General features: G+C 42.1%; 1 protein-coding gene across 2 annotated transcripts in view; it reads right to left on the bottom strand.

Moving 5' to 3' along the window:
- Positions 1 to 13,773: 13,773 nt before the first annotated feature.
- LOC114545322 (RAS guanyl-releasing protein 2) overlaps positions 13,774 to 17,984 on the bottom strand; it is a 51,823-nt gene continuing 47,612 nt past the window's right edge. For both annotated transcript variants that reach the window (XM_028563593.1, XM_028563595.1), the window contains exons 16-17: positions 17,899 to 17,961; positions 13,774 to 15,348 (exon numbers count right to left, since the gene is read on the bottom strand). In XM_028563593.1, the coding sequence (XP_028419394.1) occupies positions 17,903 to 17,961 (59 nt within the window). In that variant the 3' untranslated portion in view covers positions 13,774 to 15,348; positions 17,899 to 17,902. The remainder of the gene's footprint in view (positions 15,349 to 17,898; positions 17,962 to 17,984) is intronic.

The raw sequence follows: 17,984 nt of genomic DNA, 5'->3' as shown, positions 1-17,984 counted from the left end.
AAATCCTCCTAGGAATAATGGTTGATGTGTTGGAGCATCACGCCAAAATTGGCGCCTGTATGATAAAAGTGTCCCAGTGCATAAAAAGAAGACAAAAATGCAGAAACTTCAATTATCGGAGGTCTGACCCCTTTTGCTGTCTGGCTGTTTACCTGTTGGAAAGGATGGAGGAGTGAAATCTTTCTTGGTTGCTCTCTTCCTTTTTTTTTCCACCAGAGGAAAAGGCTGTGTCAGATTTGCATACCCAATTGAACAGAAAGCTAATCCGTCCATATATAATTAAGTGTGCGAGGACCCCTGCGTTAGACTGTGTATTCATTTTCCCAATATTTCTTGTCCACACGTGCACCCGCATCAACAAGAGAGACGGGAGGAGGTGAGATGAGGAGAGAGAGGAGAAGGGGAGTGATGATAGAGATCTTTTCATTTATGACAGGGAGCTTTGAATTGAGGTAATCCATAGAACTGTGAAAATTAAAACCTCATCTGTTGAAAAAAAAAAATGCAAATAGACCTTTTGATTCCGCTGCAGAAGGAAATTTGCCCAAATCAAAAGATTAGCACCAATACTCGTGGATTATGTTTCACTTTTATGCTCAGTCTTTCCACTCCCCCTCTTTTTCTTTTTCTTTTTTTTACTGTTTCTCCCTCCCTCTTGCTTCATACAGATTTCCGTCATGGTATTAGGAGCTCACTGTTTCAGAGAGAGAACAAGAATGTGATACCGACTCTGAAATCTACCTGCGATCTAAATTTGGCCTGTAACACTGAAATCACACAAAATCCCCAAGTACTTTTCTCAGCCTATTAGCAGGATCCACATTAGCAAATGCATTATTTAACATGGTAAATCAAGATTAACATCTTGCCTTATTCCTATACGGCCCTATCCACATCTATGTTTGCCAAAGAAAGTATTTGCTCGTAAATAAACCAGAAATTACCCCGGCTTCTGATTGGTTAAAAGTGACACTAAACATTTACGTTTATGAATGCCATGAATCTGTGTTAAAACACCCAGCGTTTAGTCTGGAGTTGTGTTTAATGGGCTCTGTTAAGTGGACAACATTGCTAAAGTCTGTTTCGTGGCAATCACCTGCTACAGCTAACAACCTCTCCGTTTTTTATTTTGTGTCTGTTGCTTGCAGGCTCCCTTTCAGCTAGCTATATTCAAGCCATATAAATGCTGACAACAGGCCATTGATTTGTGTGTGTGTGTGTGTGTTCGTGTGCGTGCGTGTGTGCGTGTGTTTGTGTGTGTTCGTTCAATCTCATTACCATAGGAAGCTTAGGGCGAAGAAACAATGAAAGGTGTAAATCCAAACTGTCTCCTACACAGAATAATGCAGTGGTGTGAACATTGGTGTCCGTAAGGTGCATCCATTTGTCCCCATTAAAGCAGTAAACCTAAACCGTAGTAAACGGGGAAGAGGAGGGGTGGGTCGTGGAGAGGTGATGAAAGCCCAAACACATCAAGCTTAACAACGTGGAGAAGTGTGCGTTTGTAAAATACAAAAGGGGACGCAGCAAGTTGTCACCATGGCGTAGTGGCGTTAGAAAGGGCAGAGGTGTGTGTGTGTGTGTGTGTGTGTGTGTGTGTGAGAAAAAAGTGTCCTGCCAACACCCTTTTCACACATTAGTGAGCCTAGAGAAGTGGATGCTCCAGTGGGTTGTCAGGCAAGATACAGCGCACAACAAAGGAAGATTAAATAAGGGCACGTGATCGTAAAGAGTTTGTGAAAAAACAGTCCCAAAAAACATTTGGTAACACAGCAGTTAGCAAAGTGGACTGTACCTGATTTAACCACATTTGTGTGCAGTTTTTATTCATGTAAAATTCTACCAAAGAATGAAATTCTTAACTTGAGACTCCCCTTATTGTCAGGAGCTTTTGAAAGAGAATTCATCACAGCACAAAGCTGTACAGCTTGTGAAATAGGTTGTAGAGGCTTGATGATGTACTTGTTGAAGTGATGCACTGGCTGCCGGTTGTGGCAAAGTGGATACAAAGAGAATAGCTCTATTGGCAAGGCTTCTCATTCAGGAGAGCGGGGTTCTATAAAAATGGATTGTGCAAACATGGTTAACATGGCCATTTTGGACTCTGGATTGGGGAACGACGTGAAAGTTGAGCAAATCCACCGATTGCAGCTATTCAATTGAAATAAATTGATTTGTTGTCGGCCTAAATGCTGTTGTGACCGAGCCCTTAGACCACCATGTGACCTTGTGTCTCCATTAAAACCTAGTTCTGCAGTTAAGAAATGCAGTTCATGATTTGCATGTCGCACTGTGCGAGATGGAAGATGGGTCTAATAAAGTCACAATCTGGGTCAACTCTACAGTACAGAATAACATTTTTAGGCATGTCAGATGGCGCGATGAATCCCAGATGCATCATAGCGCTACAATGTTAATAGGAATAAAAAACAGATGCAAGCAGAGACATGTCATGAACTTGCATCATCCATCTGTGCAGGAACATATAGCAAAACAATAAGAAAGCTTTGGTCATTGAGCTGGTTGTGCATCGAAAAAAACAAAAGAAAAGAAGAGGAGGTGGAAGTATTTTTTTTTTTTTTTTTTTTAGGCCTTTATCACACAGGACAGCTGGAGATGTGAAAAGGGGAATGATGAGCATAAGGGAACGCAGGTGGGACTTAAACCCACAGCCACTGCAGCAAGGACTGAGCCTTTATACATGTGGAGCACGCAACCAGGTGAGCTATCCAGGAACCCTGGAGGAGGAGGTCTTAAAGCCGACATGAGGGGGCAACATGAAATGCACATTTTGTAAAGGGAGTTTGAGGTAAACATGCTTTTTAGCAGTAGCGTTATGCTAGCCCGCCAGTTATCGCCAGCCGTTTCTTTGTCACCATGGATCATAGCGACAGTCCCAATGGGCCTCATTCACCAACCGTTCTTACGAAGAAATGTGTTCTTAAACCCTTCTTACGCACTTTTTTACGAAGATTCTGGCAATCACTAATGTTTTCTTAACTTGGATTTGTTCTTAGCTAAGAACAAAATCTACGAACACTGAAAAGCACTCTTACGCACATTTGAGGTATGAAAATTTGCTCCAAATGATTGCTTACTGCATTTTATTTAATTCTACAGTCGTTTACAATGATAGTATTGTACTGTAATGTATTTCTGATCATTTGTTGATAAAAAACATATTATTCAAAAAAGACACTAACACTGCAATTTACATCAGCAATTAAACTGATTAAATCCTGCGTTATTTGGTGATTGATAGCTATTTATAGGGCCGAAATGCAGTGGTAGAATGTAACAAAGTACAAATTCTTCGTAACTGTACTTAAGTACATTTTTCACGTATCTGTACTTTACTTAAGTAGACTCAATAGTGCATAGCCTACTTTTGACTTTTACTTTGTTACATTTTGCAGCAATTATCTATACTTTCCACTACATTTCTACAATGTTCCGTTACATTTTCTGATCAGTTTCCCCCCCGCCAAAACGTCTTCCTGACCGTCACGCGTTTGTCTCACCAGTAAAGTTTGGTTGCCGTAGATACTGTATATATGGGTTGCCGTAGATACTGTATATATGGGGCACCGCTGATCCAAGCCGGCTCCGGTGCTGCAGAGCCCGGGCGCAGCGCCGCTGACCCTCGGTAATACAGCCCCGGTAAAAGTGAAAATGAAAACGTTTGTTTTTTTATTATTCCCGTTTTTAAATCAAAGTTGCTATATCTATTTCTCTCCACAGCGTCGTTTACTCCTCCGCCAGGCTGTGTAAGACGCGTTCATATCTTATTTATTTGGCTGGACCTCTTCACATCTCCCCATTTGCGCTTCTTCACACACTTTATTTGCGTTTCATGGTTAGGATAGGAACTTTTCTTAAAAGCCAGGCCTTGTTTGTGGTTGTGGACACCTTATACTTTTACTAAAGTAAATATGTCTCTGGATATTTGTACTTTTATTTAAGTACTGAGATTCAGTACTTCCTCCACTGCGGCTCCGACAAGCTCCGACAACCTCTCTCCCAGGAGGTGCACAGGAAGTGTCATGTCCATATATGGGAATTTTTGGGGCGTTTTCTTATGCTAATTAGGAACAACTAGCACGCGCTTTCAGTTACAACACAACAATTCTGCTGTTTAAGAACACGTCATGAATCCGACGTAAACTTTTCTTAGAAACCTTCTTAAGAACATATTTAAGAGAAAACTTAGGAAGATATTGGTGAGTGAGGCCCAATGTTCTGACACTGTCAGAATTTTGGAGAGGAGAACCAATGACGGGAATAAATAATTGCAAATAAGTCACATAAGGTTTGCTTTGTCAAAGAGGAGCCATATTACAGCTGATATTACAAGCTAAGCAGGTAGCTAATAGGCTTTCTCTCATTATGATCTTCAGCTATGGTCAAATCAGAAAGTTAATACTTTTCTCAGTGTGTGCATCCAAAATCCCACAGGTTGTTAAATCTGAATCTGGAGCTGACTACCGGCTTCATCAGCATCCTGTCCCATCCTTCCCTCCCCCCCTGTTCCCGCTGAATGTGGAGGACAAACACGTCACGGCGCTCATAAGCCTTTTTAATCAGCGTGAGAGATTGCCCGCATATCTGTTAACTCTGTCACTAATGGCTATTCTTCCTCATTAGGGAGTGCTATCACTGCTCGCCCTCCGCCACATGCAGGCGTGATCAATTCCTCTATCATTTAGGACCAGATCAATCTCACAGCTCCAATCTCTTCCTTTTTTAAACTTCAATATCTCCTCCTTCCATCATGATGCATTGCAGCTTCTAATTAGTCACACAGCCTGGGGAGTGGAACTAAAGCAGGGGAACAGCCCTGTACATCCAAGGTGGGCACCTGTGGTATAGATATGTCTTCATTAAAGAAGCTAATCCCATATACCCACACAGAGCAGAAAGGGCAGATAGTTAGGCAAAGTCTGAAGCTGGAAGTTTGCACACCACTCATTTTGTAGCAAAGAAGTGTTGTATTGTAATAAGTTTTGTGCCCCTACTTTCCATCAACGTGCCTCATATTAGTGCTCAACGTGGTTATTTAATAGGCCATTAATACATAAATATAATTAAATTTAAATTGCAATCACAATTCGATGCATTGGCATGATAAGTAGCCTGGTTGACACCAGACCCTTCTCAGTTGTAACTGAGAGTGGGTCTCCTCCTTAAAACGCTACATGTTTTGTAGCTGCATTGCGTTGTGGTCTGTTGAGGTTACAAACGCCTGCTTCTGCAATCATCTTGTCACTATTCAATAATTTTCATATATTGGGTTCTTACTTTTTGGTACAAGTGTAACACTCTGTGGTGCAAACATCTGTCTTGTGAACTGCAGAGCTGTTATGTTGACAGCTCTAAGGTGGATGTTTCCTTTTAAGAGTTGGATAAAGTCGTATCCTACGGGTGAAAGTGAATCAAAATATGGATGGGCAGGCTTTTTCGCAAGGGTATTTGGGAACCATTGTTTCCCGAGCGTTTAGCTCTGTTATAAGGTCGATGCAGCTATGAAAGCTTCCGAGACACATAACACACTTATAAAGCCGGAGTGTAAAGTCGTGCCTTGCAGCATAACAACAAAGCAAAGAAACTCAAAGCTGTGTATAGTAAGAAATACACTGTAAGTAAGAACAAAGAGAGCATCATCATTTTTTTTTTTTTTTTTTTTTTTTTTGTCCACGAGGTGACACCAATTTCATTTGGAATGATAATTAGACATGTTGTTTTGAATAGTGTTTAGTCAAGCCGACATAATTCTAGCTTCCTCCCTTACGGCGCAGGATGTGTTTACTGGCAGCACACAGTAAGAAAACGATACTCTATACTTTTATGATGTGCAACGTGCATGGCACAGTCCTTACAAATATGACACCTGATGAGTATGGATATAATTGTTATGTGTACTGCACGGCAAATGTTGATGAATTGACTACAAAGTCAGAGCTGATAATTGAACAAAACACATTTTTAAGCTGCTTTTACCTCTCTGCCATGCTCCTCGCCATCCCACTGTAGTGTAAAGAGCGAGGTGAACAAAGAGGATAGGGAGGTATTATTTATTAATAGTCGGTCTCCCCAAACCTCTGTAAAACATCCTGTTGAGCTCCCCGAGGTGAGCACTCCGCTTCAAAGCAATTAAAACCGAGGCTATGAGAGTGGGTGGAGAGGAAAAGAGAGAGAGAGAGAGACTGGACAGCCACAAGGCCAGTAGGTTTGGCTGACTGCACGAATCCAAATATATGTCAAATACTGCACATTTAGCTTTAATGCCTGGGAGGACAGGGGCCCTGGGCGGAATCACCTCCCCATATCAGGGATTCCTTGGCTGGGTTTAGAGCCCCCAGTGAGCCTTGGGACAGGCCCGCACCTCTCTGGGGGGATTATGTCACCATCATAAGTGAATGTAGTGATCCTCTCCCTTTCTGTCGCTCTGAGCCATGTTGAGAATGTGCAGAGCAAGGGCCAAAGAAGAAAGTCTTCTTAATGTCTTAACTTTCCGTCAAAAACCCTTCACACTTTGGGGAGAACTTTAAATCAGGTGGTTTCTGGACGCTAAAGCGCCCTTAGGTCTATCATTTGCCCTATGATAGACTGGTAACCCCTGCAGGGTGTTTACCTGCCCACTGCTGCATGCTGGGATACGCTCCATCAGCAGACAGACACCAAATATGAATGACTGGTGGAACAAAACAGACAACATGTTTGCTAAAGGCAGCCAATGGCCATGGAAGTCTTGATGCCTCCAGCTTCTAAAATACGTGTCACACTCCCCTTGCAAATTCTGATCCGGCCCGCATATCAGTTTAGGTTCACAATAAATTTTGGCCCACCTAGTTGTGTGCCAAACCAAAAACATGGGAAACTGTTTTTCAGCTTGCAATTATGCAACACTCAAAGCAGAATTTGGCAAATTTGCCGACTGTAAGTGAGAAGACTATATAATACATGCAATAATTGAGTCAAAGATATTTAACTTTTTTGATGAAATGAAAGCATGTCAATAAACTATACGTGTCTGGCCCTTGATGTGATTTCCAGTGTGGCCCTTAGTGAAATTGAGTTCGACACCCCTGTTCTAAAACATCACTCATTGCACTACATTCAAGCTTCTTCACACTGAGCCAACAGCCATTCTACCCATAAACCATAAACCTCATAAACCAGCGTGATGCAGGGTTATGCCTATAACCATCAGCAAGTGCTGTTAGGCATCGTAAAGGCAGCTTAAGTGGTCTTTAATAAAGGTAGGTTTTACATGCCTCTCAGGCATTTTCTCATAAAAACCTGAAAGGTTTTGGCGAGTCATTCTCTCTTATGAGCTTGTAAAATCTTAGCATCCTCTTCTGACCACAATGACAACGTCAACGTCTTCAGCAGAGGCTTTCTGTGCTTCCAAGATCATTGTAAGCCTTGCATAATTGCCCTCAGATGACGCTCTGTCCCGGTACGCCCTCTTGTCACTCCATTGTCATCTTATTTCTGTGTCCATTCCTGTCTTGTCACTCGCCATCTTTGATTATACGTATGTCATCAGCTTGATTTTATCAGAGGTGAAAAACAGGAGAATGAGAGGCCCTGTGAATAACTTTCTGAGTGTTCTGCCCTCGAAAATTGAGGCATTATGATACGTACGTTAGTTCCGCTGCTTTGCCATTCTGTGCCCATCGTCAAGGTAGGTTATGCAACCGAACAGGCTGAGACAAAGCAACTATTTTGGGCTGTTTGCCACATAGGCACGAAGCAGGAGATGCATTGTCTCCAGGACAAAAAAGACCCCAAAAAAGAAGTACAGAAGAGTTGGCAACCACATTTGCACTGGAGGTATGAAGAAGACAGTTGTTTATGCAGAACTATCCATGTTCTGTTTATTCGGGCTCAGGTCTCAGTGGCAGTAGGTTTCCTGAGGTAGCCCAGAGATCCTCCAGCTCTTCCTGTGGGATACCAAGAGGTTCCAAAGCCAGACGGTATAGACGTAATCCCTCCCATGTGCTCTGAATCTGCCCCAGGTCTCCTCCCAATTGGACATGCCCGACCATACCTCCACAGGAAGGCATTCAGGAGGGCAGCCGATTCATTTGCCTGAACCGACTTCTGTCGGCTTCTCTTGGAAATTGCTTTTTTTTTAATCCAAAAATGGAAAAAGCACAAATGGTGGGCTCCAAGATAGCTTTGACAGCTTGACGGAGTAGCGTCGAAGGGTCAGTTGAGAAGCAGGCCTTCTGTTGTGTACAATTTTTAAAAAAGAGCTCGCTTCTGTCAGATGCGAGGCAGCGCCATTTCCACGCTTCCCATTCATACGTATGTGTGTGTGTGTGTGTGTGTGTGTGTGTGTGTGTGTGTGTGTGTGTGTGTGGTTAGGGGTTCTTCAAAGTGTACCTCAGTCAGTCGAGATCAGCAGTCCCAGGCCCTGCCTCCACTTCCTGAGTCTGCTGATGGTTTGCCAACAAAGTCTGTCTCCATGGCGCCCAGCAAAGCTCATCTACATTTAAGGTTATTGCTTCAAGGAACCCCCCCACCCCCAAGTACACTGCCATCTTTCTGGCCCCATGGTACCTGGGGACCTCCCTAGGCTGTCCAAACCCAAAAGGCCAACTCTTTTCAGTTTGATGGCTTTCTCCTCTACCACCAGCAGCAGCTTTTTTTGAGGCTCAGCCAGCAGGTACAAAGATGACCATCTGGCTAAAGCTGTGGCCAGAAGGTATCATAATATATAATACATTCCGAGATCATTTGTGGTTAAAAATATTTATTTTGCAGTTTTCTTGAAAAGCTAAGTTTGGCAGCATGTTAATACATTTGGATTCCACACTGTATATTTGGGCTCCACTGGAGAATATACACTGTGCATCATTTAGCAACTAATCCTTGCATCTAATTATTCAATGCAATTTCCACTGGGTTATATTTAATTTAACATGTTGTTACCGACCACAGGGGTAGCAGCTGATCTGGGATATTTACATATTTGGATTTCACATAGAGCTTGACCAGTAAAGATCCACTATGAAGCGTTTATGTCTGCAATTGAATAATCAGCACAGAATATTTGCCTAATGGGTACCAAGGGGTATTAAAGGAATGGCTAGAACCGCTTCAGAATGATTCACTTGTTTTTTTTTTTTTTTTTTTTAGCTTTTTATGCAAAGCTTCCTCTGCAGTGTGGATTCTTGTAACAATTCATCTTCATGTTTTTGTTCCTGGTCTTTTGTGTGAATATAAATTTGTATTGAAACATAACATGTGCTCAAAAGCTACCAAGGCTAGTGAATACTAACTAATGATATCATCCAGTCATATATCAACTGTGTAACCTCCACTACGTGAATAAGTAACATCCAACGAATGGATGCACGAACGAATGAACGAACGAATGAATGAAGGACATACAGCTACAAAAAGCTAAAACTCAAAGGATTATTTGAGGCACTCTGGACTGAAAGCAAACTTGATGTGCTAATTGATGAACCATAACACACCTTTGAGAGAGATGATAGCCTGCATTTAGAGAAAGCTCTGTGTTGCAGTCATTTATGCATGCATGCTTTTATAGCCTATCATACCTGTGCTTTCATGAATACCTCAAAGAGGAAATGGTACACGCACCGAAGCCCTGGTTTAAATCTTCAAAAAATGAAAAACCTCAAGGGCAAAGTGACTATAAAGTAAGCACATGCAGGGATAAGCTTGGTATCATCCTTTTTTTTTCTCTCCAGGGAACTCTTGGATCACCGTGGCGACCTGGCTGTGCAGGTTGTGCAGAGATAAGTGTGAGGGTCACAAGATACAATCTGTAGGTTCATCAGTCAGAACACACTGCCCGCCACTGAGGTTTACCTCCCTGCCTCCTCCCCGCCCCCGTTCTTGCAGCTTCAGGAATATTAAATATGCAAGCCGTCCCCTCTGCAGATGCGCTGCCATTGATTTTCTGTCAATCCCCCAGGCCGCAGTAACTCGATTTGGTATCAGTAATGGCTAAGTGAGACCAGAAAGGAGCAGAGAGAATGGAAGAAGTTTCTCACTCCGAATATCTTCAGGTAGGTAATATTTAATAATTGTGGGATCCCGGCTAGTTTTCTGTCTTCGCCTGAGCTTCGCCAAGGGCCTCTTCTCGTGTTGTCTCCTTCCTCTTAGGACACCGGAGCCTGATTTTTACGAGGGAAGAGAAGTACAACACATAGTGTTGGACACTGTTTCCTCTTCTCTTCAATTCAGGAAGTCATTAAAAAGTAGTAGTATTGAAACTGCAGTATTAAACCTGACTATTGAAGTGCTCCTTTAATTTTTTTTTTAGTCATGACCAGGCCACATCATCTGTGGCTCAGTGGTATTGTGGTCGCCTACCAATCAGAAGGTCCGTAGTTCAATCCCTGATCCTGCAGTCCCATGTCGAAATGTCCTTGTGCAAGACACTGAACCCCAAATTGCTCCGCATGCTGCGCCATTGGTGTGTGAATGTTTATCTGGTGAGCAGGTGTCCCCTTGTACGGCAGCCTCAGCCACTGGTGTTTGAATGTGGTGAATGGTTCCTGTAATCTGTTAAAGTGCTTTAAGTAGTCGTAGAGACTAAGAAAGTTATTAAAATTCAGTCCATTTCCATTTCTTTGGCATTAGTTTCATGTTCTTAAAGCAATATTCATCATAACTGATTCTACTCTAACGAGGACTGCATGTCCCTACAGTGCTGAGTGCTTCACCAGAGTCAGCAATGAGCTTAATGCAATAAGGGCCCCAGCGATCTCATGGAGCTTCTTTTCATTTGCCGAGCTGCTTCCCAAATGCGGGCAAAGCCAGATAAGCGGAGTGTGAGTGCTAGGGGCACTTTTGACTTGCCATCAACTTTGTTTATGCTGTTTGAATAAAAAAAAAAAAACAATGACTTTGAATCGGAGGTGTCAAAACAAACTGACGAATCACAATCCCAGCACAACTGAGATTCTGCAATAAAGTGCTGCAGCTGCGGTGATATCCGAGGCTCGTCCTCGGTTTGGATCCGTGTGTGGGTGAGGGAGAGAGAGAATGTAAGAACTGTCAGCTTGTGAAAAACAAGCATGAAGCAACATTCCTCGTGCTTTACAGTGTGTCACTGCTCGTGCATATGCATAGGTTTTGATTTTATGGGCTGCAACATATAAACGGCCGAGGAAAGTAGTGCTGTTGTCTGCATTGTGATGCTGCATTGTGACTCTCCGTAAACCCTGACAGAGAGGCTCTGTGTTTTGCCACATGACTGGCAGCGTTCCCACCTTCCTCCCAGTAGGAGTCCTTCCTCGGCACGCACGCTCCATTTAGTAGCTCAACATTGCCTCCAAGTGGTAGAGAACACCCATGACCCCACTTTAGTGTGAGGTTAACGGCTCCAGATGCTTGCAGTCAGTGCACCACAAGGGGACAGCACTGCAGATGCAGGTGTCATGGTGGGTTCAAAACCATGAGCAGGCGTAAAATCAAAGCGGAGAGCTTGGCGGTGGTCCCAGTTTTTGATGAGCAGACATCAAATCAATAATCTGTTCACTAGTCTTACAAGAGAAAATCTAAGTGTCCTGCTGCTCAAACAAATCCATAAAAGCCTTTTACCTCTATCTGTAGATGCTTAAAAATGCCTCTCCGCCAATATCTCTGGCACAAATAGCCCTCTCTATAGCCTATCAGGGTGATGCATTGCATTCTGCGCATTGCAATCTTTGTCTGCTTGCGCAGCAATGTAGAGCTGTACCATCTTTTGAGGGGGCAAATGGCATCTTTGCGTCTCAACCATCAGGCCGCAAATCTTCCCTTTAGTTGCAATCAAGCTCTTGAGCTCGCAGTGCGAGAGTGCCAACAATGAATAAGGTGATTTTTCTCCTGATCTCATTACTATGTAATTAGCTCCACTGCCCTTCGATTTCCCCTCATTTCAGACTTTTCAGATCAATACCTCGGCGACTGCCCGCTAAATGGCCGTGCTGCTATAGGAGGGCTTTTCTATAGCCGAATGGGAGGCGTATCTATCACCTGGCTAGACGAGATGCTCAATGCTGTCAAAGAAATGACCACACACACTTTAGGGCGCAATCATACAGGCTTTGGAAGAAAAGGAGATGTGGGAGGGAGTGTGATATTTCAAAGAGGATATTATGTTGGGAGTGTCAGGTTTACGACGTGGCTCCCGCTTCTTTTTGTCTACGCTGTATCGACCGCTATTGAGGTATAGACACAAATCTGGAGATGTTGACTCCATTGCTTTGCGGAGACATTGCCTAGCATGTCACCTGATAGAAAGAAGGTCCTTTGTTTGCTTCTAAGCCCTGATCCTTTCTGTGTGGAATTGCCTTTTGCATCTCCATTCTTCTTGTGGATTTCTTTTGGCGTTTCAGCATGCAAATCGGCTCAATTGAAGAAACTGAAAGGGCCGTAAATGTTTTCTTCATCTATTCATCAAAGATGGACCTAGTATTTCAGTGTTGGTAGAATAGGAAGCTACAGGAAAAGAATGAATCACAGTGGCATAATCACGCAGTTAACGCTGAATGCATCTATGTGTGACCAGCTCATTGTTAGCCAACACTGCCCCACATGAGAGTATTCAGCGGTATCCTAGCACTGGATGAGATATGAGCCGACTCCATAGGCTGGATATAGCTGGATCGATGTCCCCCCGTTGAACGGAACATACAGAGTGGGAGCCAGGCAATCAGAGGCCCAGACTGACTTCATCTCTGATAGTAATTAGATGTGGCACCAACTGCAAGGCTCATTCAGGGCTGCTTATTAATGTATGAAATAGACAGTCAGAGGACACTGGATCATGGTTAAGTAAAGAATCGCGGAACTGTGTGGTTGCTGTTGTATAATCAATTTCAACACCTGCAATGAGTATGTTTTGATAGGGGATGTGGTTTCTGTTGTGGTGCAATTGCTGCAAAACTCTTCTGTTGGGGAGGGCGGAGGAAAAAGTTGAAGCATCAATAAGTTACAATGTGCTGTGGGCTATTCTAGTGGTATTCTAATGGGCTATTTTGTATTAAATGTAGGAAAACATTCTGCAATTAAGCAATTTTGCAGTTATTAAAGTGGCAATGAAATCATCTTACACCTGTCTCAATGTTGGACCTTTTTGTCCAATGTTCTTTTTAACTGAACTATTTTGAATTGTGCTTTCACTCCAGGGACCGATTCTGGCTGTACAACAATTGCATTGTCACTGTTGTTAAGCGAGCCTTGATTCCAAAATATCAGCTTTTCAGGAACCGAGAAAAATAGCTTTGATTTTGACTTGACTGGTGTTTTCAGGCTACGTTTTGAAAAGGTTTTAAAAAAAACCTAAGACTTGCAAAGTTTTCCCAACCCAGAGAATAATTCTTACGCATTCATTCTTCAAGTTTAAACATGGAGATCACACACAATGGACCTTTTCTCACAGCAGACATTTTTGACTTGACTTGAAAGGCACAGCTGAAATTGATAACCTTAATGATGGCTCAATTCCATCAAGTGTCCCAGTAAGCTATTTCAGTGAGTCAGCATGCACAATACCAGGGCCTCTTCTAAGTGGAATGCAGCCATCAGTAATGGTTTGGAATACACCTGTGCTTTTCCTACTATGACATGTCAACATGTCTTCCTTGAAAAAGGTCTATTGCCAGCTTTCACACGGGGTTATCAATGTTAACAGAAATGTAAGTAAATGGACTATTTTTAGATCAAAGCAGCTGCTAAAAGCGGAAAATATCCTCTCGCACAAGAGAAAGTGGAGAATCATTGAGTGTGCTATTTCAGAGAGACAATACAAAACCTTTTTACTTAACCAGAACACATATTAAAGTGACGCTTGCTGCATTTAATACTAGGAAATTGTCTGGGAACCACAAGGAGTAGCATGACATCGGTCTGAAGGGTTCATTCACAGAATGACAACAAACATATTTCGTCAGACAGGCAGTGACACAGAAGGACCCGGCAGCTATTCAGCTATTTATACAGAAAAATAAATACCAGCAACGCCAGGAGTCTCATTCAATGACAGAGCAGCACTTAACAATATGGTACTGGAAGTCTGAATTCATCTCTCCACAGGCATAAAGCAACAGAAAGCGTTCCTCTTTCTGGAATTTCAACACTTCATGTTTCCTAAATAAATGATAACTTGGTGTGCTACATTTAAAAAAAAATAAAAAAAAACACAAAAAAGACGCCTGGCTAGACAATAGAGCCATGAGAGGAGAAGCATGCAGGATAATAATAAAAAAAACAAAAAAAACGCCAAATACAACTTGCATCAAAACAGATTCTCAGGGAAAAAATATAATATTTATACACTGCTGCTGTCAAATGAAGAGCTTCATTATACTTTACTTATTCTTTTGATTATTTCATTTTTACTGACAGTTCTCAGAGCTCTGAGGCTTCTTCAGAAACGGATAGAGGAATCAGTGGGAAGCCCGTCTCCAGCTCTCTGCTGTCAACACACAGAACTTTTATCAGGGGAAAATCCAATTCTTCATCTGACAGCAGCACGTCACGGTTTGTGCTACATTCACAGTACTGACGGAAGAGAGATCGTCTATCAACGCACTGGTACAATACCGTACTGGATACCGAAAACAACACCACAGCAATTACTATAGGACGGTTACTGATATTCAGGTAAACATGACAAAATAGAACATTGTTCAAAGTCCAGTTGTTATTACTGTCCACACGTCATTTCAGCTCTTTGTTTTGTTGGCAAAATGGTTGCTTTAGTCATCATGCTTCAGATGGCCACCAAGAATCAACAATATTTTATCTGACATCAAAATTGGTCCTATTAGTGGTCCACTGAAATGGAATTCAAAACAAGACGATTAACAATATAAAGCAGAGCCTCTCAGACGAAGAAAGACGGTAGCTTTGTCTGGATGGCAGGTTTACATTCTTGGCAATAACAGCACCTCTTTTATGTTTTAAAGAAGAAGAAAAAAAGCAGACAGCCATTCCAATTTGCAGCAAAGTGCGCTCAAATTATGACATTCCACCAATAAAATACAATTTTGTGGATATTTTTTTTTGTAATATATAGTCGGTTTTACAGTAACACTCTTGGTCAACACTGAATCAAAATGCAGAAATTGTACATCATAATCCTACAAAGACATTGGATTCACATCGGTGGTCAATTTCATGTGAGTTAGGTGGAGTTGCTGTTGCAGTATGCGTCCACTGTGTGGCAGCATGATGGTGTCCTGGCTTGTGTTCAGTGCAGTTTCTCAGCAGTGTTGAGGGTTGTAAAGCTGACCTACTGTAGCACATTCTGTGTCTGGCTCCCGACACTCTGACGCTGATTTGGCTTCTTGCACACCAAACGTAGGAGGGATTCTAAAATAGAGAGCTGGAGACTGTCACTGGCCTGTTCATGAAAACCACACTTAACTTCTTAAGGCTCCTGCGAGGATTGCAATGCAATGGCTGATGCGTCCAGTAGTACATGTGTAAATGCAGAAAGTATATAAGCACAGTAAGAGCAGTTCTTAAGGGGAGACACTACGAGTTTTCTGAAATTTCTATGTTTAAATATGCAAATTAGGCATTTTTCAATGCTAACTTTTGATGTAATGTAGGAGAAATTCACAAGTAAATAGCAAAGTGTAGTTAAATGAACATCTAAATGTGTATTGTGGATGTTTTTTTCCCCAATAGCATGAAAGAAGACATGTTATGGAAGTAAAATAGCCCAAAAACTCAAAATTGAAAAATGCTTATGCCTGTAGTGTCTCCCCTTAACAGTAACAATAAATTGGTTTGGGAATATGCACCAATTAATAACTGAATTGATAAAGGACCTTAAGGCGGCGGTTGTTATCTTTTGTGCCTGTGGCCAAACATAGTTTTAAGACCATATTAGTTGATTCATATTCTTTAAAAGAACATTTGTGTTTTATCAAATTGTCACAAACTAATTGCTCTATTTTGCCCCAGGGTCTCATGATGGCTGATTTGGATCTTAGGCCTGTTTTGTTCAGCTGGTCATTTTGCCAAGTTATGCATTTGCCTTAATTGTAAAGATAATCCAACTTTATCATTAAAGCCAATGGCAAACGATGACCATAAAGAAGAAAAGTTTTTCCATGTTAAATTTGTCCTGTACCTTGTAAGATACTGATTAGTTTTACATCTGCAGGCCTGTAAAAATGATTCAAATCAACCAATCTAAGAAGAACCTGTGATGAGAGGAAATAATACATGAGAGGTAGGCTTTAAAGGGTCACAAGCCAAAAAGGTTGGCAGATACTACGAACATCAAGGTACTGTATTTCCTGTGCAGATACACTTTATTGATCTATTTATCTTTTTAATTTGGAGAGTCCAATTTTAAAGCAATAGTTCAACATTTTGGGAAATGTTTGCCAGGAGCTACCACAACATGTCTGTCGTTACATATGAAGCTACGACCAGTGGACGGTTAGCTTAGCATTAAGACTGAAAACAGGGGGAAACAGCTGGCCTGGCTCTGTCCAAAGGTAATCCAATCTGCTTACCAGCACTGCTAAAGCCCACTAATTATCTCGGAGTCTCCGCCGGTTGCATAGCAACGTCACAGTGATGACAAGACTCCAGGAAGTTATTTTGTCCAGCCAGTGTTTTAAATCCCAAATGTGTCATTTTTCCACATTGTACATCATGTTAATTAGTGAGCTGTAGAGGTGCTGGTAGGCAGATTTTGTTACCTTCAGACAGAGCCAGGCTTTCCCCCCTCGCTTTCCCTTTCATGCAAAGCCACGCTAACCAGCTGCTGGCTCCAGCTACATATTTTACAGAACAGATGTGAGAGTGGTATTAATCTTCTCACTTAACTCGCAACAAGAAAGCGGCATTTCAAATCAATCAAAAAGCAGATCAAATGTGCTGATTCTCTACGAGCTATGCACTACTAATCTAAACTCTGACTCCATGATGAATCTGAACTACAATGCACAATTACTTTTCAAACTAAGCACAGCAACAATGTCAATAGCAATCCTATAGAATGCATCCAATAGTGTGAGGCTACATTTACATCGCTGCGTTTTGGTTTTTAAGCGGAGTTTTGAGTCAGCATGCACACAAGTGTTTTTAGCTCCAGTAGAAGAACAAATCTTTGTTTAAAGGTCCCATGACATGGTGCTCTTTGGATGCTTTTGTATAGACCTTAGTGGTCCCCTAATACTGTATCTGAAGTCTCTTTCCCGAAATTCAGCAAAGCAGAGAAAGGGGAGGTAACCTTGCTCCTTATGACCTCATAAGGAGAAGATTCCAGATCGGCGCATCTGAGCTTTCATTTTCTCAAAGGCAGAGGAGGATACCCAGGGCTCGGTTTACACCTATCACCATTTCTAGCCACTGGGGGACCATAGGCAGGCTGGGGGGACTCATATTAATGTTAAAAAACCTCATAAAGAGAAATTTTCTTGCCATGGGACCTTTAAACTAACACGGCCAAACCAAAATATCTCATCAACATTTTTGTATACTGGGCATGCACGTGCCGGAGTAAACGGGAGGCAGCATATATATATATATATATATATACACATACATACATACAATATATATATACGCCCATTGCTTGCAGTTGCCATGATGAGATTAGTACTTTAGTATTAGAGAACGATAAGACAGATAAGACCCAATCAGGTGGCGAAACATTGGCGTTGTTGCCAAAGGTCGGTGTTGCCAAAGGTCTCTGTTTGCAACCGTTGAGACTGCAACACAACCCCGCAGATTCCAAACCAAAACGGGGTCAGAAGTGTTTTCAAATGTCTCCGGTTTCGGGGCTCTGAAAGGCCAGAGCAGGGGGAATGCGAGGTGTAAACGTAGCAAAAGATATTAGTTGTTAAACCAAAGCAGCAATCTAAATGTAGCCTGAGCCAAAGTGAACATCTCTCTCACCTGGTTATAGGTGGACATCAAACACTCCTTCCTCCACTGTCTCTATATCCTCTTCAGCAATTACTGATGGAAGCAGAGAAGGCGAG

This window comes from Perca flavescens, chromosome 19 (assembly GCF_004354835.1).
Source record: "Perca flavescens isolate YP-PL-M2 chromosome 19, PFLA_1.0, whole genome shotgun sequence".
Taxonomy (NCBI): domain Eukaryota; kingdom Metazoa; phylum Chordata; class Actinopteri; order Perciformes; family Percidae; genus Perca; species Perca flavescens.
Note: the sequence above shows the minus strand (reverse complement) of the source record. Positions and strands in the feature narration are given on the sequence as shown.